The 26,885-nt window shown below is 42.4% G+C and overlaps 1 protein-coding gene across 4 annotated transcripts in view; it reads left to right on the forward strand.

The window, feature by feature from the left end:
• smoc1 (SPARC related modular calcium binding 1) overlaps window positions 1–26,885 on the forward strand; it is a 245,804-nt gene that overhangs the window by 50,939 nt on the left and 167,980 nt on the right. For 2 of the 4 annotated variants that reach the window (XM_068038371.1, XM_068038373.1), the window contains exons 6-7: window positions 11,754–11,843; window positions 20,886–20,966. In XM_068038371.1, coding sequence (XP_067894472.1) covers window positions 11,754–11,843; window positions 20,886–20,966 — 171 coding nt within the window. The remainder of the gene's footprint in view (window positions 1–11,753; window positions 11,844–20,885; window positions 20,967–26,885) is intronic. The other 2 variants (XM_068038372.1, XM_068038374.1) reach the window with 1 other exon arrangement.

Raw genomic sequence — 26,885 nt, forward strand, 5'->3', positions numbered from 1 at the left:
GGTCTGGAAATGGAGAAAGACAAGAAAAACATCACTCTGCCTTCTCCCTGCAAGAGATGGTCCCACCGTGTTTTCCTATCCGTAGAATCACAGACAGTTACAGCACACAATGGGCCATTAGGCCTATCAAGTCTGTGCTAGTGCTTTTTTACACATGGAGATTAATCCCACTGTGCTGCTCGCTCCCCATACTCTTCAATATACTCTTCTTCGAGTAACTTTCTTTTTAGAAGAATTGAAGGACTCTGCTTCAGCAGTGATTCCTGGCAGAGAATTCCATGTTCTAATCACTACTCTGTTTAATTTTTTTTTTCCTATCTCCCCCTTAGTTCTTTTGGTGATTACCCCTCAAATATCTGCCCTCTCATTACTGGCTTCATCAAGGTTGAATGAAGCAGATAGTGGTCAACACTGGCTGCTTTCTCCCCCCCCCCTTTCCGACCTCAGGCCAATTGTAGCTCCTGTAGTTTTACTGGCCACTTGCCATTTTCAGATTGCTATTGGATAGTTTAGTTTCTGCACATATTTGATGAAGATTGCCCACTTTGAATCTTACAGTACAGAAGGAGGCCACTTGGCCCATCGTGCCTGTGCTAGATCTTTGTGAGAGCTAACCAATTAGTCCCACTCCCCTGCCTTTTCCCCATTGCTCTGCAATTTTTTTTCCCTTTTCAAGCATATATAAAATTTCCTTTTAAAAGGTTATCGTTGAATCTGCTTCCACCACCCTTTAACGGGTATTTTTACTATGGTTGGTCCCTTTAAAGAGCATTTGCCCTGGCTGGCATTTTACATGCTTGTTGATAATCTCCATATGCTCCCAAAGTAGCACCTCATTCAAAAAGATAAAAGATGGAAAAGAAACACAGCCTTGAATGTGCCTTTTTTTTTTACACAAGTAATGCAGAAAATCATCAGGAACCCAAGACATTTTTATCTCTCCAACCTGCTGCCAGGTTTTTAAAAGGTTTGTTGATAATCTCCACATGCTCCGAAAACAGCTCAAAGGCAAAATATGCGAAAGAAAGGCACATAACTGAGAATGCCAGGAAGCCTCAGATATTCTCTTTCCTCTTTTCCCCCTCCAGAAGACATACAGGGGTATGGGCTATTCATGTATCTTGTCCGATTGGCCTTTGTACGCTAATGAGGCTAGACTGGGAGGTGCTGTGAGCTGAGTGCAGAGGAGGTCCTCACTGAGCCTGATGCTGTCTTCTTAAGCTGGCCACATGCGCACACTCCCCAGCAGCTCTTACTGGATAGTGATCAACACTGCCTGCTTTCTCCCCCTTTTCCTACCTCAGGCCAATTGTAATGCTCACTGTAGCCACTTGGCTGAGACCAGCAAATCATTTTTCTTAAGTCTTAACTGTTTTGATAGAGTAAATAGGGAGAAACTATTTCCACTGATGGGTGGGTCAGTAACCAGAGGACACAGGTTTATGATAATTGGCAGACGAGCCGGGAGGGTGGGGGGGGGGGGGGGTGGTGGTGTGAGCAGGAGACATTTTGTTACATAGCAAGTTGTTATGATCTGGAATGCACTGTCTGAAAGCGTGGCGGAAGCAGATTCAATATCAATTTTCAAAAGACAATTGAATAAATACTTGAAAAGGAAAAATTTACAGGGCTACGTGCAAAATACTAATTGGATAGTTCTTTCAAAGAGCCAGCATAGGCACGATGGGCTGAATAGCCTCCTTCTGTGCTGTATCTTCACCTTAAGCTGTGCACAGAACAGTGCAGTAAGACTCTTCAGGCTGATATAATTATTTGCACTCTCCAAGCACTGTTCACAAATCTACAGTGTGCAGCCCCATCTAGTCGACTTTCTACTGGAGCTGTGGTTTGTTGTGATGTGTTTTTATCGCCTCGACCATATTAGCTTCCCTTCTTCAAACCATTTCTCTTCAAACCTCTGTTTTCATTCCCATGTGGGCCACTGCACGATGCCCTGCAGTTTGGGAGAACATGGTCCCAGGCCTTCTCTTCTAATCTCAGTCTATGCTTTCCCCTACTCCAGTGACTGGAGGTGACTGGAAACCTGGCACTCGGAGCAAGGCACAATCTCAGCTTTTCCTCCATCTGGCCACTGGCACTAGGTCCAACTCTGCACCCCTTCCCCCTTGAGTCAAGCAGAAGGGAACATGACTGGCAGGTATCCCCAAGGCTTGGAGCTCAGAAACCTTCTGGCTGGCAGCCAACTGCTCAAACATTTAGTTTTCAGCCAGCAATACCTCAGTCTCATCCAGCAAGGCAAAACATAATTGGTGTTTTTCTTCATGTGGAGTTTTATCAGTAATTCTTACAATAGTACTTATTTTTGCAATGAAATTCTTAATCTCATTATCTTCATATTTTAACCTCACTTGTGCACTGATTTATCTCTTTACAGTTTGATAAAGAAAAGTCCTGAGTCTATTTATTGTACTTCCCATTTGTTGTTTTGGAAGTTATTATTCAGAAATGGATGGGGAATGTGGTTTAAGGTTCACACTTACTTAAGGTAGTTGTTGTATTGAATAAGTGCAGCAAACCTAATGAATGAGAAACAGCAAGATGTAAATACAAATATTCAACTTGATTTTAAAAACACAATGCTATCCTTGATGAATAGCTGAATGAGTGATTGTTTATTCCTTTAGTTTTAAGGAAATACATTGCCTATTCTCTAAGGTTCCTTCTCAGCCTGCGTCATATGTGTCATTCCCAGTTGCTATGGCAGGCAGGTTTGCTTGTTGTATCTTTCCAATCTTCCCTTGTAGTTGAGGGATCTGCAGAGTGATTAACAGTCTGACAGGCTGCGATACGATCGCTCCTTCTAAGGCTGTAATCCAGCTGACAGGGTGGTTAGTCCTATACAGCGGGAGGGTTTTCTGGGCTCCCATAACCCAGGCGACCTTCCTGATTTCGTTGAGCTCCACTCTGTACGGGCCCCCTTCTCCCTCTCACCCCAACATGCTGGGAGGTACACGAGAGATAGCCTCCAGTTTTCTTTCCCTGTAAGAAAATGGCTTAGCTCTATCTGCTTGTGCCACTAGTGACTGCAAGGCTGGAACCAGAAATGATAATGGGACATTAATGATATGATCCTGTGCCTGTAGCACATCTCAATATACCATCATCCACATCATCCTTTTCGTATAAAATCGGCCCAAATCCTTTCTGTATTACACATTTCTGCTTATAGCAAATGGGTTCCTGACTGAAACACTCTCAATGTTGGTTCAAACATTGTTGCGTGGAGTGTGCTAGGGAAAAGCAACCATTTGGGGTAAAAAAGTGGGGTTTCAGATTCATGAGTCTGCAAAGAACAAGGGGAAACTAGATTAATACACGAGGGAGAAAGCAATGGAACGATATGTTGATAGGGTGAGAGGAATTAAGGTGGGAGGAGGCTTGTGTGGAGCATAAACACTGGCTCAGAGCTGTTGGGTCCAATGAGCTGTCTCTGTACTGTAAGTAACAAGGGGACAATGTAGCTTCTTATTGAATGACATTTAGCAGGTGTCAAAAAGTTAGTTACAAATCCGTAACATCCAGTCAGAAATTAGAAGAAATACAATTGTTGGTAATCTCAAAGAAAATTCTTGCAATGGGCCAGCAAGTAGGAACATAGGAGCAGGAGTAGGCCATTCAGCCTGTCGAGCCTGCTCCGCCATTCAGTTAGATCATGGTCTATCTCAATGCCACATTCCCGTGCTATCTCCCTATCCCTTGATGCCATTTGTCTCCAAAAATGTGTTGATTTCTGTCTTGAACATGCTCAGAGATTGAACTTCCACAGCCCTCTAGGGTAGAGAATTCCAAAGATTCACCACCCTCTGAGTGAAGAAATTCCTCCTCATCTCAGTCTTAAAAGGCCTACCTCTCTTTTTCTGAGACAATGTCCCCTGGTTCTAGACTCCCCAGTATCTGAGGACGGGGGAGAAAACCCCAGTTGACCCAACATTGGACAGGATGAGAGGAGCTGAACATTTACTTACAGCTCTAATACAATCTTCACTAAGACTCTAATCATTGAAGAATTGGAGCATTTTATACAGGAAAGAGGCCCTTTGATGCAGTGTTACTCTCACATGCTGCATAATTGTCATAGAATCAAACACCAAAGAGGTCATTCGGCCCATCATGCCTGTGCTGGCTCTTTGAAAGAGCTATCCAATTAGTTTCACTCCCCTGCTCTTTCCCCATAGCCTTGCATTTTTTTTTTCCTTTTCAAGTATTTATCTAATTCCTTTTGCAAGTTACTATTGAATTGGTTTCCACCACCCTTTCAGGCAATGCATTCCAGATCATAACACTTCTCTGCATAAAAAATATTCTCCTTATCTCCCCTCTGGTTCTTTTGACAGTTATCTAAAATCTTTGTCCTCTGGTTACTGACCCTTCTGGCAGTGGAGACAGCTTCTCCTTATTTACTCTTTCATATAATAGACTATCTTGTCTTGGCTGTTGTAATCCTGTGCCCATATTGCAGCCGTAGACTTTAAGAGGCAGGGCACTGGCGAGGTTAAGATGGTCTGAGCAGTATTACACATGGTATTACAAATCACACAGAAGCAGTGTAGAGAGGGGGCTCTTTGTTCTGTCTTCAGAATAAAAGCATTGTGCACCTCAGACAATTAACTCTTCTATTGACCGCTGTCTTTTAAAGCTGCTGCGATTTCCACCCCCCACCCCCCCCCCCCCACCCCGTGCGCTTTTCAACACACCAGCACACGGGCTCTGAAAAGTCAGCAATAATAGGGGTGAAGATCAACATTGTTCACATTTTAACATTTTTTTCTGCTCCTAACAGTGAATTTGTCAATCAGATCTGAAAGGCAGAAAGGGGCTTTGAATTTTGACCATTGGGAGCTGGAGTGCCTCCCAGCTGCATGCGTAGGCAGCCTGTGGCATGGAGAGAACGCCAGTCACAATCACATAGCCTACATTGGGATTTGGGTTTGTTGGGGGTGGAAGTGAGGCCTATCATCTTTAAGACAGTTCTGCTTTATCTGACTGCACCTGCAGAAAGAAAGGAGGCAAGATTTTTTTCCCCTCACTTCTTTCCTGAAGCTTATTAATTGGGCCTCAGAGCTCTGACTGTACCTGGAGGAAAATAAAATAAATACTTTTTAAAAAGTGAGACTTGGCAGCAAGAAACCTGTTTACTGTACAAGCTTCTTTTTTTTTAGAATGACATATCAAGCTCAGATAGTTTGAAATACTTCTCACTGAGTTGCCGGTGCTCATTAAGGTCCACAGTCTAAACCCAACATCAGATTTATTTTTCTTGCCATTCTGAGGCCGCTCATTTATCAAAGTCTAAATCTACACGTAATTTCATTTCAAAAGACGCGGTGTGATTTCCTTGCCCCCTTCCCCACCCCCACCAGCACACACACTCCAACAGTGGTCACAAGGGGAGCTCTGGATGTTTTTCCTCTCCTCCCATGGGATCTGGGCCCAACTTGTCTGACTACCAACCTGGGCAAGATCATTCGTGGGTTATGTCTGGCACTGCCTTGCTAACACTACTCACATACACCATTTCCTTAGGTTGCACATGCAAAGAACGTGGAGGGTCGATAGAAAGCCATGAGGAATCTGGACATTATAACTGTGTGCCAATAAATGTTAAAGTTGACTAGCATTAGAATTAGGAAGAGAATTCATTCAGGGCAGCATATATAAAGGTTTTTTTTTAAAAAAGAGGAATTACTGAATTCTACAAAGTATACTTTGTGGATTCACCTTATGTATTGTAAATATAGGATGCAAGCAAAACATTTTTACGAAACTGGCCAATAGAAACAGATTAGGTAAGAATTCAATGGGAATAAACTAGACCCTCTTCCTTAAAAGAAATAAGAGCAAGTAACTTGCAGCATTTGTATATTGTTTGCATGTCTGTTATCATGACATCTGCTGGCCTTCGTAAGTAGCCAAAAGTACAATCATTTCAAACCAATACCCAACTTTTACATAGGCTGCAGCTGTGTAGTGCAGAGATTTTATTTTAAAAGAACCGTATTTTATAAAGTTGACAATTCTCACCCCTTCAGATATAAATATAGATGATGAACCACTGTTCGGCTGTGGTACCCATCACACAACCCAACTGAAACAAAATCATTAAAATGTAAATCTAGCAGACCTGCAAGTATTTGATCTAATAAAACATGCAGGTATGTAGATATTTCTTAAAGAAGCATTGCAGTTTGGGAGACATGTAGTGCGATGCTGTAAAAGAGGTGTTAGAGAGTTGGCAGCCCACTTTACATCGCTCCATTGATTTCAGTGGAAATGAAAATGATAATCACTTATTTTACACTCAGACAAAGTCAAAATCTCCCCCTTTCTCTGTGGCTAACCTATCCGGTATGTTGTGTTCATTTAAGTATAACACAACTAGTAACATTACAGTGGAATTGTTTTGTAGATTGCTTTTCAAACACTTCTCTACAAAGGTCGGTGGGTCCTAGATTTGATTGGGGTCAAGCCACAGTCACTAGTATGTCAGCACTCATCCATCTGCTTGGTGGGAAGTGCCAAGCAAAACTGATAATCCCTGACATGACTGATCGCACAATCACCACACTGTTAACTGTGGTGATTTATCATTTAGCAACGTGCAGTAAATTTTGTCATTCAGTTCCCTCACCTTACAGGGGGTAATGAGCAACAGGAATTTTTAACCTGTTTTAAAGTGAAATTGTTGTTAATCTGAATTGGAGGCAGTTGGAGCCCCGAGACCTAGAAGATGATATACTGAGGTCTGTGATAGTAGCTCTAACTTTAGTCGCAGACAGCAATCATGCTTGAGGGTCACTCTAATGAATGGTCCAACACAGAAGGGGCTAGGCTTGTCCTACATGGTGAGCTTCCGATTTCCTTTTACCTTCAGGTCAGGAAAAAAAAGTTAAATTTACTTCTGAAGCCCAGGTCCTGTAGTTTGAGAAGAGCAATTTTCTTCCTTTTATGAATGCTGGACGTATCTTTTTGGACCATTTCCTTCTGTTTTCTCATTGGATAAAGAGAGGAGAGAGAACCGAATTGCAACTTTTATCAGGCTGAGAATCTTACAATGTGGGGGTCCACTGTGGGTCACAGATGAAGGGAAAGTAGGGCATAAATGGTTCCACTAGTCAAACAACAGAGCTCTAGATTCTCACCCTTCATTCAAAGCAGCTTGCCTCCTTCATTGGGAGAGTTCCATCAATTATGGCCCTGCTTTTTCCTTTGTTTGGCCCCAAATTCCTTTCACTCCTTGTGGCAGTAGAGTGTTTCACCTCTGGGGTAGGAGTAGGGGGGGGGGGGGGGGGCGGGGGAGGGGGGGTTGGGGGGGGGGCAAAGGAATGCTAGCGGGGCCTTCAGCATCTCAAAACAAGAGCATTGACTACTCCAGTTGAGAAGTCTGCAAATGCAGCAGGAGTAAGTGCAGAGTGTGTGTAAATATTTAAGGGCTGAAATTTCCTCCATTGTGATGCCAACTCAGTTTCCTGGGGCCAGGACTCATTAAAATGCAGAGTGGGCTCCAGGCAGCCTTGCTGTTCCATGGAACAAGCCCGCCAATGCGAGGGAGCGAAGTGAGGTAGTGGCAAGAGAAGGAGCAGCCACCATTAAAAGGGGGTGGGAAAACCCCAAAGATTCTTTTAAATAACTCTGGATAAGCTGATGCCTCTTCGTGACCAGGTAGGGGGAACAGAAGAGAGGGAGAGGTGGACACATGAGCTTCACTTTGTTTATTTATTTGGCCCCCAATTCCTTTCCCTCCTCTCCTGAAGGGACTGTTACCACAGATGCCAGCAGCCCCGGTACATAGTAACAGAGCCATTCCTTGTGTATGAGCTTCGGTAGTGATGTCAACAGGCTGTTCAACCATGGCGATTATCAGAGCCCAAACACCCAACATCGACACACAAGCTCCTTCTAGCAAGTGCTTCTGGATGGTCATCGGGAGTCGGAAACTTGGCAACATTTTCTTTTACCCCTTTCATAGCCCAGGGTTACTGAGGCCAGTTTCAGCACACCAGTTGAGATCAGAAAACTCAGCGTACAACTGTTACCATTTACACTGCATGTTTTTAGACTGTGGTGCTTAGCTTTGCTTCGAAATCTCTGATTGTTATCTTTAAGTATAAGCAAGGCCTGTGCTTACATATAGTGAGCTGCTGAACTGCATTTATTTGACATCCCGTGAATGCTGTAGAAAAAAAAATGACAAATGAAACGCTTATCAAAAGTTACTGCATGCTCTGCCCGGCACTATTGGATGAATACGACTTGTGTTGCTAACCTATTGTTTGCTATGGTTCTCTTAGCAGCTTGCCAACCAACAGCATGTTTCTTAAGATGTGGAAATACACAGTTACGTAAAAGAGTATGATTCTACTTTCTAGAATAGAATTAGCATTAAGTGAAATGGAAAGGCTCTGTTTGGTACCCCATCAGTTTATACCTGTAACAAACCCCAACTTCCTGACCCCTTTTTTATATCCTCTTTTGTTTTCTTTTAGTTTGGACATAAACGGGTAAAAATATTTATTGTGAATGGAAAAGATTTTTGATGTGCTTGGAGTATTTTCATTTTACAATGTACTATTATTTTTTAAGTTGTCTGTTCTCTCTGATTTGTGTAAGGAGATTTCTGACCTTTTGCTTTCTGTTTGTCTGTGAATTTGCTTCTCTTAAGAGCCACATGTCCGTGAACTAAACACAAATCATCACTGAACTCGCTGCAGATGATATGTTTGATAATGGCTGCCTGCATGTTTAGATGAGTCGCCTGGTTTCCGAATACGATTTTGCTCACAGTCTGAACTCCTCCATCTTGCTAATGTTGCTAGTTTCTAGCATAATTTGTTTGCAGTTACCATCTTCAACACAGCAAAAATGGGTCACCATTACCAAGGCAACTGAGGATACTTAATTCAGTCAGTGACACCCCTCGTTTTAAAACGAAGATAGATCAAATCACCCTATAACATTAAAAGCGTTAAATCATATCTTGGGGGTTGGATTTCAAAGCATTTTTTTTGTTGCTGCGGCAGTGGGGGCGGGGGGAGCATTTTGGACAAAATACACCCAAATTTCTGTTGTCTGGAAATTCCTTTATTAAAATGCACAATGCAGTGTATGATCCTGGACACAAAAACACGTTGTAATAACCTTCTGCAAGCCATTTGCTTGACTGACTATTTTTCAGAAAAAGAAGTCGGCCTGCTCTGTCAAGCGCTTCCTGGTCATGTTGCGAGTGAACAGCTTGCTTCCTGACCTCTGCGTAACTAGAGGTGTTTAAAAACAAAGGAGATGATTCAGCTGCTGGTGTTGCATCCTCTAGCCGACGTCCCCCCTCCCCTCACCCCTTTCAGTTTCTTTATACCTTTACCTGGGTTGAAATTAGGTTCTCTGGGTGTGAGAGATCCTGGGAGCAACTCTGCATCCCATCGACAAGTATAGATTGTAGTTTTTACCCCTCCACCTACTCGTCCCAGAGGATGTGCACCACAAACACCAAAATCATGATTGGAGCCATGATAAGTGCCACTTACTATCCTCAGGACAGAATGGTGACAAATGAGTTCTCAATCTCTCACCGACACTACCAAATCAACGCTGCAGTAAATTTACCTCCAACTGCACACTTTGCTAATTCCTTCCAAGACCTCTAACCTTACCACAGTGCAGTTTGTTGCCAAACCAACAATCCACTGGACCACCATAGACTTGCTTAAGACTCATCAGTTGAACAGAATAAAACAATTAAGTACATGGGTAGCACTTCTTTACTGTCATTAATTTCATAAGCAGTTCATTCAGCAGGCACCACTGCTGAACACCATGATTCAACACTTCTTTATAGTTTTCGAGAGGGGGAACAGCGTGTAGTAAAGATGAAATATTACAAAAAATAATGAATATTAGCAAGCTGGATTCTGCGGATTTGGAGATGGGAATTCACCGAGGTGCGTGTGTGTGTTGGCGTGTGTGTTTTATCGTGTCACACAGGACTCCCTTGTGTTGTAAGTGGCTCGTGCAGAGTACTCTCTGACACCCCCCACCCCCCCATCCTGTCCCCCAGCCATGAATATGGCGACAATGAGGCACCAACCACACAGCTAGTGATCAACATCTTGGGAAAGGGCCAGATTTTAAAAAGATGTGAGAAACCCATTGTGCCGATTAAATCAAGCAGCAGCGGAAAACAAAATCACTGGGGCAAAACCCGTGATAGAAAATCGACAGACCATTTTACATCTCTGCTGATTTACATCTCATTGAAGTCACTAAAAAGCGAGAGATGGAAAACGGGCTACCCATTCACCCTCACTGCACAAAGTCAAAATCTACCCCACTGAGTCCCATATGAAGTGATATTTCACATTTCATCCATTTAGTTGGTAATTGTCTCTTTTTTTACAATGTGTTAAACTGCCCAACATTTTTACCCATCAGATTCCTCACCCAGAGTTCTCCCCTGACCATCTCCAGCCCACGGCACTAATGCTGGGGGATGTTGTAGGGCAGTGACCCGTGTGAGTAACCACATGGCCGCTCTTCATGTTGGCAGTGAGCGTTGTGTGGAAACTAGTGCATCTAAACCTGATTCTGCTCTTGCTCAAAAATCCACATGTAGAGACTCTTCCTAGTGGTGGGCACTGCTTATGGACTTAGAGTCACCAGCTCTGGTTGGGAGTATTCCTGGAGCATTCATCACATGACCTGCCTCCTCCAACTGCCTTGGCTGGACACTCAGCTTTTTCCACCCCCAATCTCCAGTATTTTTATCACTAATAAACTAAAGTGTTGAAAGAAATTGAGGAAACCTTTTTTTTTAATAAACGGCCCTACGATTTTCCTCCTGGATTGCTCACAGCAGTATCCAGGGGATTAAGATTCAACTAATGGGGACTCCTGGATAATCCTGGAGGATTGGCAACCCTATGTGAGAACATGTGGATGACTTTTCCTCATGCCACGTGGGGATGCTGAAGCTCCCAATGTTCCCTGTATTGTCCCAGCTGTGATTAACACAGTCAGCATAGCCCATGAATCACACTATGTGGAGGTAGAACCCTTACCCACTGAGGCAGTGGAAAGCTTTGCCTTTGGAACTAAATCATTGAGGGTAACTTTTACGTAAGGGTATCCTCGCTGTTCGAATCCGCAGGAGTGACTAGAGAAAAACCATTGCACCAGGTCGCAAACCATTTCAACAACTGGCAAAATATGAGAAAAGCAGAGAGTAGGACCATTGATAAACACAATTAAAGATGCATTTCTGAATTGAGCCCCGAATTCCTTCAGCCTGAATTTGGCTTAAAGCAAATAATGAGCTTTTTTTTGTGTGCTGGCCAGTTATTTATTTCTGCCCATATAAATAAAGACAAGTATGATGTGTTGGAAGGTAGTTCCTTCAAATTCTATTGCACCTTTAAAAATGTCAGCCTCAATATATATTTTTAGGTCATCTTGACTCCTGATTAGAGTGACATAATGAGATGCTGTCCTTATTTATCTTTAATCTCTTTCTTCGATATTGCATGTCCTGTGTTTGTCTCCCTGTATCTACAGTTATGAGATACAGGGAGTGAGTGTTTCTCATTGTACTGCATGTGTTTCCTGAGACGATCCTCTGTCCTGCGCGTTGCGAGCTTGCTTTCTTACTCGTCTTTCTGTTTTGTTCATCAAGTGGCCGGGCCATGTGCAAATCCCATCATTCAATAGTGCTGGAGAGTAGATAGTATTTACCTCAATAATGGTAGTTTCTTTTCAATTCTTTCTAACGCTGAACTCAGAAGACGTATCGAAGCCGACACCAACAGCTGAAACCCAGCCAGTGTTTGACGGAGACGGTGAGTCCATTTCAGACCATCTTTCTGTAACCGGGTCGTTTTGTTTCTGAAGTGGGGGTGGTGGGGCGTGGAAGGGAATATTTTATGACATCTATTTATGTTTGCAGTAATTATTGGATCTTTGGGTGGGGGAGGGGTGGTAAAGGAAAAATGAACTCGATTTAAGTACTTGGGGGTAATTTTGTCCTTGAGCAACAGTGTCAAACTGACGATATGTGATCAGCTGCCTGCTGCACACTTCTCCTTACTTTTTATTTTTATTGAAGTCAGCAAGAAGGAAACTTGGGAGATGTGTATAATGGTTTGCTAATCTGATAGTGCACAAAGTCAAAGTGACCCCCACTTTTGTCACGATGACTGTGATGTGCAGTCTTTGAGAAGCCAGTGCAGTAACCACAAGCTTGAAGGCCTTGCTCTGATAATAAGGTTTTGACTAGCCAAAGCTCCCCCCACCAAGCTGAACTGAGGGGCTGGATCCATGGGAAACCCCTCGAACTGTATCGGAAAATTTTCATTTGCTGTAAATGTAAAAATGTAATTGGCATGACAAGTGTGAAATGGAAGGGTTGTGAGGCAACTCATGATTGTATTGAAGGAAACTGATCTCCCTTGCAATGTTTGTATTTTTTGGTGCTGTTTGAAACTGTTTTGCAATGTAATTTTTACAGATTTTTATGAATAAAGTATATTTTGGAAATAAAAAAAAGTAAAAAAAAAATCAGTGCAAAATCACTGTAGAGTTTTCTTCAAACAATACTGCATTGAGAGAGAGTTACAGTTCTGAAACCCTGTGTAATACAAGCACAAATGGGCAGCTCATGAAGAACAGATCAGTGCCCTCAGTTTCAACTTCTGCTGACCCAGGAAAAGAGAAGAAAGGCACTCACTTAATTATAAGATTTATTTTAAAGTTGAAAGTAATTCAGGATGGTACTGGTTCTAAGTGAGCTATAAAAAGAGGCTAATAGAACAAAATCTGTGCTCGTTTGGAATAAAAGTGATAAAATAGGGATATGCCCCAAGTTTGTTAAATAATGGAGGGGAACAGTGAAGTAGGTGAAAATGAAGAGAGGAGTAATGATCACAAGCAAAAGAAACTGTATACTCAACATAATTTCAAGAACAACTATATTCTGCTGAGAAACTCTTAACTAATGGAGCAGATCACCATCTAATACAGTGAGCTATGGGCTTGGCTGAAGTGGGCAGGGAGTACAAGGATAGTCCTATACTTTGGTGCCAGGTCTGGAGAGACTTAAGTGGTCTGGGCATTTCATGTTATATACATGCATCCAAACGGGTCATTTACCTAGGCTGAGTGCCTTTTCCTCATTCCCACACTCTTGGAGAATGGTTACTTTCTGTAGCCAACCAAAATCAAAAGTAAATGAGGTGGATCCAACTCACTTAAACAAATAATTAACACACCAATAATTTTCAAAGTGCAGACAAGTAAAGTTTAGGACATGGCGATATATTGTTCGATTAGTGACGTTCAGGCATGGATGCTTAGCGTCGTGCTTTTATGTAGGTGCTCTCCTGTTTATTTTAAATGGGTTAACACTACATCATGCAGTGTGCAGAGGAAGGTTGTATCAGTGCGATTTGCAATCATAGCTGAACTTCAGTGATTGATAAATATACGCCATATAAAGTACTTGTCTTCAGAATGGTGCAGAGGAGACGGGGGATAAAGTGGAGGGAAGTAAAATTAAATGAAAGCAGCTCATTTATATCATATATGCATAAATTGCTAAGACCATTTCCCCCTCTCTCTTGGCCTGGCATTAACACTACTGTTTGCCCATTTCATTTTCCAATGTTTCAGCCAAATCCATAACTCACGACAGTAGAAAGTGAACTTTGTAATTCTACTGTAACTACTGGTGATGTGGTTTGCATGTTGAGTTCAGGATCAATGGTCAACCAAACGATGCCACTGCTGACCCGTGGTACTCCACAATGCTGGCAATAGTGGAGCATCAGGAATTGCTGTTCAACTTTCACGTTGTTTGTTTAGTCAATGGTGAAATTAAACCTTGAGACTGAGAACTTAGCATCAAGATTTCATTTCACCATTGACTAAACAAACAATTGGGTATTCACTTCATGAATTGGTGTGATCTCTCAGCATTTCTCCATTATATACGCTGGCTTGCGGTCAGCTCAGGGGAGGTCTGTGCAAATCAAAAGTCTGTTGGTAGGAACAAAAAAAACAGCTGCGGTTTTTAAATGTAGGCCAAGAAGGCATAATAATAACTTTACTGAAGTCAAAATCTTCTTGTGGCATGTGTATATGATTGGGGTTCTGTTTAGTGCTGGATAAAACTTCCAATTCAATGGGAAGACTCACTGCTGGTTCCCTGTAGCACAATTTAGCAACCAAAAAGAATTATAGTTAGAGCCGTACCTTGGAATCTGTGGCATCCACAAAGTCAGGGTTGGCTAGGGGGCTTTGGTGAAATTCAGCAGTCATCCAAAGATTGCTGTCAAACACTGTTAGATTCACTTGAATTATTTCGCCGGCTTACCCTCATATTAAGCACTCTACAGCTCATGCAGTCCCTGAAGAGTATCATCCTTCATTCTTAGTATCTCTTCAGGGTTTTATGTCTTGGTTTTTCTGTGTGTTGGGGCGTTGGTGGTGGTGGGGGGGGTGACGGGATGAAGGAGTGGGGGTGGGTGGAAGGAATTGTTTTGGTCAGCTGTGAGTTCTGCAGGCATGATTTGGGCATCTGATTTTAGAGGTCAACTGAATTAACCTCATTAGAGATCGTTATTAATCAGAGAGACTTTGGGCAATCTTATTTTAATTGTGCATTTGAATTCAGCTCACACATTGCCAGGGCCAGTTCTGTCAGTCTTACCTGTTTAAACAAAAAACAGCATTGAGTCCATGCTGGGAGAGCACAGCTCCACAGGCAGGCAGGACTCAACTGACTATCATTCAGGTGTAAGCTGTGAGGTTGATATTGGTAGTCTAGTTGACTGCAAAAGGCATCACAGTCAAGCTTGTTTCCGGGTTTTATCTGATACCTACATGTATGGACCTCTGGACAGAATGAGCAGTACAACAATGGCCCCACGCTCACCTTGGGCTATTGCTTTGGTGCAGTGTAATATTTGCATACTGCTCAGGAAAGCTGTAAGGGACCACCCAGAATTGTTACTGTTTCTACAGATGAATTGTATATGCCAGACATAACAGCATGTTTTAGCGTCAACAGGCCGCACACAGAACAACTTTCCTAAAACAAGCCATGCCATCTCGAAGAGACTCTGAGCACCTAGGGAGGGAAAGGGTGTGTGTGACTCAGAGTAGGTACCTTTTTCATAACTGATTTGCCCTATTTGGCTATTTTACATGTTTCAGGGCTTATCAGTTCCAAATTGTCACTAAGGGAGTGAGGGGAAGAAGTTAGGACAATGTGTCTGTGCAGGTTATAGGGAGCGTGGGATGTTTTGCCACAAAGAGTGGCTGAGGTAGAGACAATTGCAACTTTTAAGTGAAAACAGGGCAATGGGATCGAGCAGGGCAGAATTTTTGAATTGCTTTGGCAAAGAGCCGGTACAGACATGATGGGCTGAATGGCCTCCTTCTGTGCTGTAAACCTCTGATTCCAAAATTCATTTATATATAGTTGAGTTCTGCCATAGTAAATAAAAATCAGTTGAATAGTTTAAATAAAAACCTCATTCCTGAAGCAGCAGAATAGCATCCTTGTTAAGTGTTAGCTGTGGCTCAGTTAGTAGCACTCTTGTCTCTGAGTTACAAGGGTCTGGGTTCAAGTCTCATTCCAGAGCTTGAGTATAAAAATCAAGGCAGTCATTCCAGTGCAATACTGAGGGAGCTCTGCACTCAAAGGTGCCATCTTTCAGCTGAGATGTTAAACTAAGGCTCCATCTGCCTGCTTGGGTGGATATAAATGATCCCATGGCACTATTTTGAAGAGCAGCAGGGGAATTCTCCCCAGTGTCCTGGACAATATTTATCCCTCAATCAACATCACAAAAAACAGATTATCTGGCCAGTATTGCACTGCTGTTTGTGGGAGTTTGCTGTGTGCAAATTGGTTGCTGTGTTTCCTACATTACAACAGTGACTACACTTTTCATTGGCTGTAAAGCACTTTGAGATGTCCAGTGGTTGTGAAAGATGCTATAAAAATGCAAGTTTTTCTTTTTGAGTTATATGGCTGGAATAGGGCTTTTGCTACTGAATATTGTGCCTGCTTGCAAGTACATCTAGTCACCCTGTATTTAATGATTTTTTTTAAAGATTACTTTATAATTAAAAAATATTGTTCTTGCACAGATTACAGTTTCCAGATGCACTGAAGTATAAAATAGTACTGATCTTGAGGTTAAAAGCATTAACAATGACACAAGTACACATAAACCAGGAGTTCCCGGGGTTCGTGATCTCTGCCACGGCAGCAGTTGAATTGCTGTGATTGATCTCGGCATCACTCGGTTAGAATGAGGAAAAATTCAACCCAACGTTCCCTGTTCCTGATTGGTCTCCAGTGACCCTGGCTGGAAAGTGTGTGTTTGCACGTGTGTCGTGCATGTGGGTGTGATATGTGTGTGGCGCCTGCATGTCATGTGCGTGTGGTGTTTGTGTATGATGCAAGTGTGGTTTGTGTGTGGTACATATGTAGTCTGCGTGAGAATTTGAGAATAGAATGGCAGTCAATATAAAAGGGAACCCAAAAATCCTGTACCGGCTTGTAAATAGTAAGCGGGTAGTAAGAGGTGGAGTGGGGCCTATTAGGGACAAAGAGGGTAATATATGCTTAAAAGGCACAGGGCAAGGCTAATAGACTTAATGAGTACTTTGTATCAGTGTTCACTAAGGAAGTGAAATCTGACAAAATATTGGTAGAGAGTAGAGGTAATGGATAGGGGAATAATTGAACGTGGGGAGGCACTAAAAAGGCTGGCTATGCTTAGAGTAGATAGGTTACCTGGTCTGGATGGCCTGCATCCAAGCTGCTAAAGGGAGTGAGTATGGAGATAGTGGAAGGGCATGTCATAATCTTCCAATCTTCCCTAGATACTGGGGAGGAGCCAGAGAATTGGAGAGTGACAAATGTGACAGCCTTATTCAACAAAGGATATAAAGACAGTCCGAGCAACTACAGGCCAGTTAGCTTAACATCAGTGGTAGGTAAGGTTTTAGAAACAATAATCAGGGAAAATATCTGCAGACACTTGGAGAGGTTCAAGTTAATTTAGATGGCCAGCATGGATTTTTTTTAAAGCCAGATCATGCTTGACGAATCAAATTGAATGTTTTTGTTGAAGTAACAGAGAAGATTGATGAAGGGAATTTGGCTGATGTTGTTTATATTGATTTTAAGAAAGTGTTTGATAAGGTACCACATAAAAGGCTGGTTAGAAAAACTGAGGAGCATGGAATAGGAGGATCAGCATTCAATTGGATAAAAAAATTGGCTCAAGGAAAGAAAACAGCGAGTTGTAGTAAATGGTTGTTTTTCAGACTGAAGGATGGTAGACAGTGGTGTTCCCCAAGAGTCAGTGCTGGGACCACTGCTATTTTTGCGATATATAAATGACTTGGATCTTGGAATACAGAATAGAATCTCAATTTTACAATGACACCAAACTTGGAGAAGTGGCAAACCGTGAGCATGATACAAACTTTCTGCAACAGGACATAGATAGGCTAGCAGAATGGGCAGAGATGTGGCAGATGGAATTTAATACAGACAAGTGTGAGGTGATACATTTTGGCAGGAGGAATAGGGAGAGGCAATATATACTTAAGTATATATGTTCTAAAGAGTGTGCAGGAACAGAGGGACCTGAGGGTGCATGTGCATCGATCTTTGAAGGTGGCAGGACATATTTAGAGAGTGGTTAGTAAAGCATATGGGATCTTGGGCTTTATAAACAGAGGCACTGAGTATCAAAGCAGGGAAATTATGCTGAACATTTATAAAGCTCTGGTTAGGCCCCAACTGGAGTATTGCATCCAGTTCTGGTCACCACACTTTAGGAAGGATGTGAGGTTCCTTGAGAGGGTGCAGAGGAGATTTACCCAAATGCTTCCAGGGAAGGAGGATTTAAGTTACAAGGTTATGTTGGAAAAACTGGAGTTGTTCTCCTTAAAACAAAGGAGAGTGAGGGGAGATTTTATAGAAGTGTACACAATTATGACAGGCTTAGGTAAGTTAGACAAGGAAAAACTGTTCCCATTAACTAATGATACAATGACTAGGGAACACAGATCAAAAGTTTTGGGCAAGAGATGCAGGGGGAATATGAGGAAGAACTTTTTACGCAGCTGGAACTCGCTACCCACAAGGGTGGTGGAAGGGAAGATAATCAATAACTTCAAAAGGAAATTGGATGGGCACTTGAAGGAAATAGACTTGCAGGACTCCGGGGATCAAGCAGGGGGAATGGGACTGACTGTATAGCTCCGTGGAGAGCCAGCATGGACTTGATGGGCCGAATGGCCTCCTTCTGTGCTGTATATGACTCCATGACATGTGTGTGGTGCATGTGTCTATGTGTTGGGCACCTGCGTGGCTTGTGTTGTGCATGTTTCTGGTCTGTGTATGTGTACATATTGTGCATGTTTGGTGTATGTGTGTGTGTGTTGTGCAAGTTTGTGGTGTGGCAATGTGTGAACATTGAGTGAGGAATGAGGCCTTCATGTTTGAGCAGCCTACTGACACTGATTGAAGCACAGCCAATTGGAGAAGAGATACTGGAGGACTGTGTGGCCTGTGGTATTGTACCCTGAGAGTCAGTGCCATCAGAGGGGGAGGGGAGAAAGCAGCAAGGGAAAATAAAGCACTGAATATTTCTGAAATCAAGCACTATTTTTGGCCCTGAGAGCTGGTATTGGATGCCTGAACATCCACCCACGATACAGGGATGCACAGGGCTGTGTAGGAGTAGCTTTGTTTCTCAGACGCAGCTTCTGTTTGCTCTCCCAATAAGTGTTTTTGTTTCAAATTCCCTCTGAATAATTTACTTTTTCTTTCCATGGGAAAATTGCGGAGGTATCTGGGGAGGCCATGCTCTCACAGCTTAGCGATGTGAACCTAAGTGTGTACTGTCAGATACCTGGACATTGATTTAAGTGTGCTGCTTTTGACTGAAAAATTAAGGCTGTGATTAATCAAGGTCTGCACATCATCAAAATGTCACACAGAGAGACAACGTGGCAAGTAAACTCGGAGATCTGTGTCAAGCTTTTACAAGTCACAGTGGAGAAGGACAGAAGGAGAGAGATGACGATAAAAACTCCTTTCTATCCACAACCATTTTACTCTGGGGGAAAAAACAAAATCTATTTTTTAAAAAGTCAATTTTTCTTATCTTTTCCCACAAATATTAAGTACAGTTATGTAACAATAAGTATAATTTATGTAACCCCAGAAACATTTGTGTCTCACATATTAATTTACTGTACACAATGATGCACCCTCTCACTGTTTTGGATTTAAAAAATACTTCCTTCCCTTTGCATCCCCTCTGACACTTGCACATGTTAAGCTCCTGAGCTAAAATCAAAGAGTTGCACAGTTCCAGTCTCAACCTACTCATCTTCCTTATAAAATGGAAGTTTCACTCTAATAATTTAGCTCCTTTTGCTGCCTCCATTCATCACTGGGCAGATCCAGTCTTGGCAGCACACTTAGATTGGTCACGGTTAGAAGTTGTGCCCAAATTTTCTTGAGGATGCTCAGTCTCTTGTTTGCCCGATTAAGTTGTCACCCAGCTGAAGCAGTCAATGCAGACAATCATTACAAAGTAAAGGTGGCTGGAGAAGATTGAGAGGCAACAGGTCAAGTGGACTAGGACTAGTGATAATTTCACAGCTACTACCTCAGCCATTACTATCCAGTAGGACATGTTGTTGGACTCATCCACTCAGCTGACCTGGAATAGAGCTTTGGATAGCCAACCTCACATCCACTTTATCACTAGTGGATGGTCAGAAAGGAAGCTCAACATTAGAAACATTAACTTTTTTTGCATTTTTCTATATTCCTGAAGTCTGACTGTTGAGATACCCCCTCACTCTCTGTAATATATCAATGACAGTTGAGATACTCCCTCAGTCTCTATATTATAAAGTCACTGACTGTTGAGATACTCCCTTAGTCTCTAATATAAAGCAGGAGAAATTTGGAGCGGCATTGTAGAGTCACAGTGCCATAGGAATTACTAGGTATTTAACTGAAATGGAAACCCATGGTATCAGTTCCCCATCTTTTATTAGTGGAAGCTCATGATCCTTGCCTCAGAGTTTGAGTTGAGTGACGGAAGGAGGTAAACAATTGTCTAAAATTGTTCATCGACACAAAGACTAGCTTTGGGTGACATTAAATAAATCACTTTCTTTATGTGCTGAGGATCCGTTTTGTTAAAGACGATGAGATGATCAAAGTTTACACACTGCGGATGCTGGAAATCTGAAATAAAAACAGGAAATGCTGGAAACACTCAGCAGGTCTGGCAGCATCTGTGGAGAGAGAAGCAGAGTTAACGTTTCAAGTCAGTGACCCTTCTTCAGAACTGGCCAGTTCTGAAGAAGGGTCACTGACCTGAAACGTTAACTCTGCTTCCTTCTCCACAGATGCTGCCAGACCTGCTGAGTGTTTCCAGCATTTCTTGTTTTTATTACATTGGGAATCTAGTTCTTCACACATTCAGTTCTCCATGCTCCACCCAGTGTAGTACTGAGCATCCAGAGGGTCCCACGATTGGCTACCTGGTATGTGCTGATTTATTGGAGCTCAGCAAAGTCACAGCAATTGGCTTCATCACCCTGGGCAGCCATCATATTGACAAGCGTATTGAAAATGAATCTGCAGGCAAACACCAGACCGTTTGATCTCCTACTGGTATGCGAGGTTTTACAATGATTAAAAGATCAATTAAATCAGTTTCTAAAGTACTGAGAGTAGGTTGTTTAAACGATTAAATTATTAGCTGAATTTAAGGAACAATAATGCAGTTTTATAAGTGAAAGATGTTCTTTTATCTTTTCTGTTTCAGAAATTACAGCACCGACCCTTTGGATAAAGCAGTTGGTTAGTAAAGACTCCAAACAGAATGGCTCCAGCATGAGGATTCTAGGTAAATGACACTCTTCTCAAAAGTATACAGAAAAATCTGTTAGGCATCGCACTCAGCAAGTTCTAACAAGCCAACATGGGCTGTACAGTGAAGCAAAGGAAAGAACTTGCTTACAGAGGAACACATTGTTCTCAACACAATAAAACTTTGGCGGCTGGAAATCTGAAATAAAAACAGAAAGTGCTGAAAATACACAGCAGGTCAGGCAGCATCTGTGGAGAGAGAAACGTTTCAGGTCTAAGACCTTTCAACAGAATCAGGATTCCCCACAGATGCTGCTTGACCTTTGGAGTGTTCCGAGCATTTTCTCCTCTTAGCACGTTTGGACCAGGAAATGGTTCAGGTGTGCCGAGTCCATGCTGAGGGCAAACTCACTGTTATGGAGATCAAACACTTTGGATTGAGTAGAGATCAGATACACATCGTCGTGAAGGTTCCTCTACTTCCCAATCCAAGACCACCCCTGACTAATTGATACCAGGATCAGCCGTTCTGTAAGCTGTCTGAATGAGATTGCCAATTAGTGTCACAGCTGGGCCTGCTGTCAGTGACAATCAAGTAAAGAAACTGAGAGATTATTGTCACTTTTTCAACTTGTAAACTGAAGGTGGCAGCAAGAAGATTTTTTTGTTGTTGCCAGAGTTACTGTCAAATGAAGTTGGCTTGTATTTGTATCCCATCCAGAGAAACACTGGACAATGTTTTTTTTGAATACATATGGAACTTTTCATGTACACAATGTCTTGACATATTTCTGGCATCATTATATTTGTTGACAGTGGAATCTCTTTGTATTGATGGGGTGAGATGAAGTAAGATGGCAGGAAGCTTGCATGGAGCACATACACCAACTTAGACCAGTTGGACTGAATGGCCTGTTCCTGTGCTGTAAATTCTATGTTAGTGCTTCAAATATTGGTCAGGTACATCTCTGGCTGTGTCGAGGAAAGGTGGTGCAGAATTATATTTTGCCGTGAGATGTCACTGGTTTGCAAAAGTAGTAAATGCTGAAGTAAATGATTTTGCAGAAATTTGCAATTTAAAATTTGCACGTTCTAAAAGTCACATAAAGAAGCAATGTTATCCCAGGACGTTAAAGGAGAATGAAAACGGAGGAACTTGTTGTTTCACTTGTTTTGAAGTTGCTGCTCTCTTCATTAAGTTTCTATCCTGTGAAGCTTCTTCTTCTGATCAGAACCTTCTATGCTGACTTGTTTAAACTATGTGGCCTTCCTTTGCTGCTTTAACTAAGGAAATCATTTGTTCTGCTTCAGATCAGACAGTCCTGTTTGGGTGGGCTAGACCCAAATTCCTAAGAAGCAAGCTGGACACAAAAGTTGCGATTTTTAAGCATTACTGTTACGAGCTCACAGGACACCAGTCTGGTGTGTATTAATGACCTCTGTCTGGTTTGGGGGTTTGACAGAAGGTAGCAACCTTTGTATTCTGTTGCTTCAATTGGACAGAGACTTGGTCAGAGCCCACCTGAAGAACTGCATTCAGTTCTGGGCACTTTGCCTCAGGAAGGGTATACTGGACTTGCAGACAGTACAGTGCAGATTCACTAGAATGATTCTGGGGCTTAGTGGGTTAAATTATGAAGATAGGCTACATTGTATAGCCTTGGGTACAGACGTTTGAGTGGTGACTTGATCGGGGTGTTTAAAATGCTAAACGGATTCAGTAGGGTAAATCCAGGATGGGGGAATCCAGAACAAGGGGTCGTGGTCTTAAAATGAGAGTTAGGTCGTTCAGGAGAAAAATCAGGAAGCACTTTTACTGCACAAATGGCAGTAGAAATCTGGAACTGTCTCCCCCAAAAGGTTGTGGATGCTGGGACAATTGAAGCTTTCAAGATTGAAGTAGGCAGATTTTTGTAGATAAGGGTATCAAGGAATATGGAGCAAAAAGCAGGTAAATGGAATTGAGGTAAAGATCAGCCATGATCTAATAGAATAGTGGAGCAGCTCAAGGGATTGTGCAGCATACTCCTGTTCATAAAATTCCTAATCCTCGCTAAAGAACCGTGGATGAATTATGCCTGTGTAAATTCCTATCAAGTCACCTTTGCTGAATGAATGAAAGATCACCAGAGTTTGCAGGCTGTAAATCTTTCAGTTACATCATTTTAATGATGTTCCTTGGATAGGGAATAAAATTTATCATCACAGGTTGGGTGGCTTTTATGTGATGGATCTATATGAAGATATGATGCATTATAAATGGAACAGGTTGCCAATTTGCGCACAGCAAGATCCCACAAACAGGAATGAGATAATGACCAGAAAATCTGTTTTAGTGACATTGGTTCAGGGATAAATATTTGTCAGGCCACTGGTACAAACTTCCCTGCTCTTCTTTGAAAAGTGCCAGGGATCTTTAACGTCCGTTTGAGAAGGCAGCCATGGCCTGGATTTTATTTCTCACCTGTAAGAGGGCATCTCTGGCAGTGCAGCAGTCTGTCAGCACTGCACTGGAGTGTCAGTTTAAATTATGTGGTCAGCTCTCTGGAGTGGGACTTGAATCCACAACCTTCTAGCTGAGGTGAGCGTGCTACCACTTAGTTAAACCTGACAATAATGTCTATATATTGCACCAACTGCAAATGAATCTGCACCAGGAACAGTTTGTGCTTAAGTGGGGTTTGATGCAAAAGGGGTCAAAGCCTGTAATCCAAGGAGGCTGCTCACATCTTTCAGGTGGATTGAAGCTGCATATAAAGAGAAAACTTTATTGGAAAGCACAAAAACCCTTTGAATTCAGAATGTTCAATTTTCAGGCACCCAAACCACTGAGGCTGCAAAGCCCTGGCCTATAAATTTCAGTGTTTTAAATCCCAGGGTATGGAACGGGATGTTCATGTCTGCTAATGTTGTGTAGACAGGCCAGTGACTTGGTGTTGAGGAATAACTTTGGAGAAGCTTTTCAGGTTGCTGCAAAGAACATTTTGGTACCATAGCAACAGTCCTGCACCAAGACAACAGACATTGCACCATAAAATCATTAATTCTATCCCAAAAGAAAATCATTATGTGAAAGTACTTGAAGGCATTTTGACATGCCAAGGCATTATATAAGTTCAGTACCTTTACCTTAGAGTCTTTTATTGAACCAGAAACTGCACAATAAAGTGATTGAATAATGTCTCAGATATATTGTTGCAAATCCTGCATCTTGGATGTCGCCTGGAAGAAAATAACACAATATTGAAGTAAGATGCTGTTGTTGCCATATCTGAGTTTTAGTTATGTGATTGTTGTAATATCACTTGTCCCTTTGGTATGTGAATTATTGTAGGATTTAGAGGACTACAAGAAATAGCAAAAAAATATGGATTTTATCATAACTTAACTAGAACATAAATATACAAACAGTTACTGCATGAGTACACCTACACAGGTCTCACTCTGTTGGGCTCCACCCACAACTAACTGGTGAGATGTGATGCGACATCACTTCCTCTGGTGACCTTCACTTACAGCTTCCTAAGGGGGTCCACCTCTTAAGGTCACCCCACAATTGTGATTTTACATCTGCATTCATATTGTAGGACCCCACCATCCCCGCCCCTTCATTGAGTGGCTCTATAATGTTATTTGGGTGGCAGGGTTTTCAGATAAAGTGGAGGCCCCTGTAGGTTATTTTGGTGAAAGGGTGAAATCAGATGCTAATTAGGCTAATAAGACACACCTGTTTAGGAGTCTGGTTTTAGCACACAATTCTGGTCCTAATTACTGATTAGCATAATTTGAATATGCCTGGAGGAGCTAAAACAGAGACACCTGCGGATTTCGAAGCAATTTTCCTGGAACTGTATACGTGTGGTCCACTCACCCAATTCCATTGAAGATGTGGGGTGCACTGGCTGACACACAGCAGTAGGTTTCAGCTTGGCTCAGGAACTGAGGGAGAGGGTGTACAGGTTCTCGGATGTGGCACTGGAGGTCCTGGTGGAGCAGATTCAGAAGAGGAGGGATGTCCTGTACCTGCAAGGGTGATGGGCGGAGGGAGGCCCCCTCTCTCCTGCAGCAGCTGATGCTGCTCTGCCTGGCCTCATATCCTTCTCCCATTCCTCCTGCAGATCAAGGGGGACCCCAGGCAAGTTGCCAATGACCACGCACTCCCTTTCCCCTGGTGACTCTTATAAGATGCACATTACAGGAGAGTGAGAGAGCACTCACACATTTTTTAGGTGAAATCCTCAGAGAATTTGCAGAATAAATGTTGATAGTGTGTTGAAGTCTTGCCAGAGTGTCCCAGAAAGTCTCCTGACATGTTTCAAAAATCCTCTTCAAACCTCCAGCAGTAAATGAACAGCAAGAGCTGATATATCTTTAACTAGCACTAGAAATCCTCTGTAATGACTAGTTTACTCCCAATCAGTTGGTCACTGTTAGGAGAGAGCATTAGTTCAAGTGCAATCTACCAAAATGTCGCGAAGCCTCCTTAATGAGCACTAGCAGGCAATTTAAGTTGCAGTCAGCCCCTTAAATGAGCCTCCAGGTGGGCAATCCTAGGGCCAACTTGAACTCCTATACCCAGATGGTGTCTCATGCTGAAGTTTAAGCTCAAGACCCCATCTTGGCCACCACAGAGGCTCCTTAGCGATTGAAGATGCCATCGAAAATCACCCCCACTATGTTTACATTGTGGGTGGATTCAAGAGGAATCAGAGCAAAAAACAGAAGCTATTTGTCCATGCCATTACTTCAGTAACACAGTTGTTTAGCTATTCACAGTTCTCCTCCCAGTTGTTTGGGAACACAGCTACAGGCCAGCGAGTGCAGCACTGCTGAGTTCTGATCAAAATACAAATGGTGGCCTGAGGCACCAGTGTTTATATTGTCTGTGGGATAGTGTTATCTCCAGAGTCACCAGCAAAACCTATGTCTTTGTACATCTCTTTGAACCCTGCAGATGCCGCAGTCAAACATTGTGTTAACTTTGGTAGTGCTGCGATAAAGTGACTCCACTGTTATTGTTACTCCTTCAACTAGCAGTAACAGTGGTAATAACAGGAACTTGTTGGGATACTTAGAACCGTTTCTAAAGTGCAAGTTCAGTATGTGTTAGTAATAGCAACACACCCATGTGACCTCTTGGATGGAAACTGGCAATTTAATGCTGATTTATAGATAGTTTTCTGCTATGCTTTCATCCCCATTGGGAATTTGGTTGTAACTGGCTACAGTCACTTCATGCAGTACCCTGAGAGTCAGTAGGGAGAGAAGACTTTGTGGCATCAGTCTAGGTTGGATCTGATCCAAAGTCGTGGGGGGGGGGGGGGGTGAAAGGATTGTCTCCTATTTCACTGCAGTAACCAGTCTCATGGCCCTTTGGCAGAAGAGAGACTGATTTTTTTTTTGGAGAGTTTCAGTAGCATAAAAAAAATTCTATGATATTTGGAACATTAAAAACCATTCAAAATACTATGTTCCAAAATAAGCAGCAGACAGATCTCTGATAGACTCAGCTAATGATGAATATGTGTTTACGGGGATGGAGCCAGGTATTTGCACAGGGCTTAGAGATTTGGAGTGATTAGAACCAGAGTAGCATGAACATGAGGCTACAGGTCTAAGAAATACTGAGTTACATGGCACCCAGGAGAGATCATGCTTCATTCCAAACACAATTTTGAAACATTATTAAATGAAAGCATCTTATTTTTTGTACTAGTTCTTGGCAAGTATTGAGGTTTAAAAAAAATGGAGAAAGTTCCTCTGAATGTAATCACAGTGCAAGGTTTTTCTGCTCTCTACTTGCCTCTCATCTTCCTTCTAAACTGTAAATACTCCATCCTGCATGCTTCCCTTCCCCCTCCATTGGTACAGAGCCAGTAGGGGTTAAAACAATGCATTGATCCGCACCCTGCCATCCGACCGGTCATCATTTTGAGGTCAGCAAATTTTGAAGAAC

The sequence above is a fragment of the Heterodontus francisci genome, chromosome 9 (assembly GCF_036365525.1).
Source record: "Heterodontus francisci isolate sHetFra1 chromosome 9, sHetFra1.hap1, whole genome shotgun sequence".
Taxonomy (NCBI): domain Eukaryota; kingdom Metazoa; phylum Chordata; class Chondrichthyes; order Heterodontiformes; family Heterodontidae; genus Heterodontus; species Heterodontus francisci.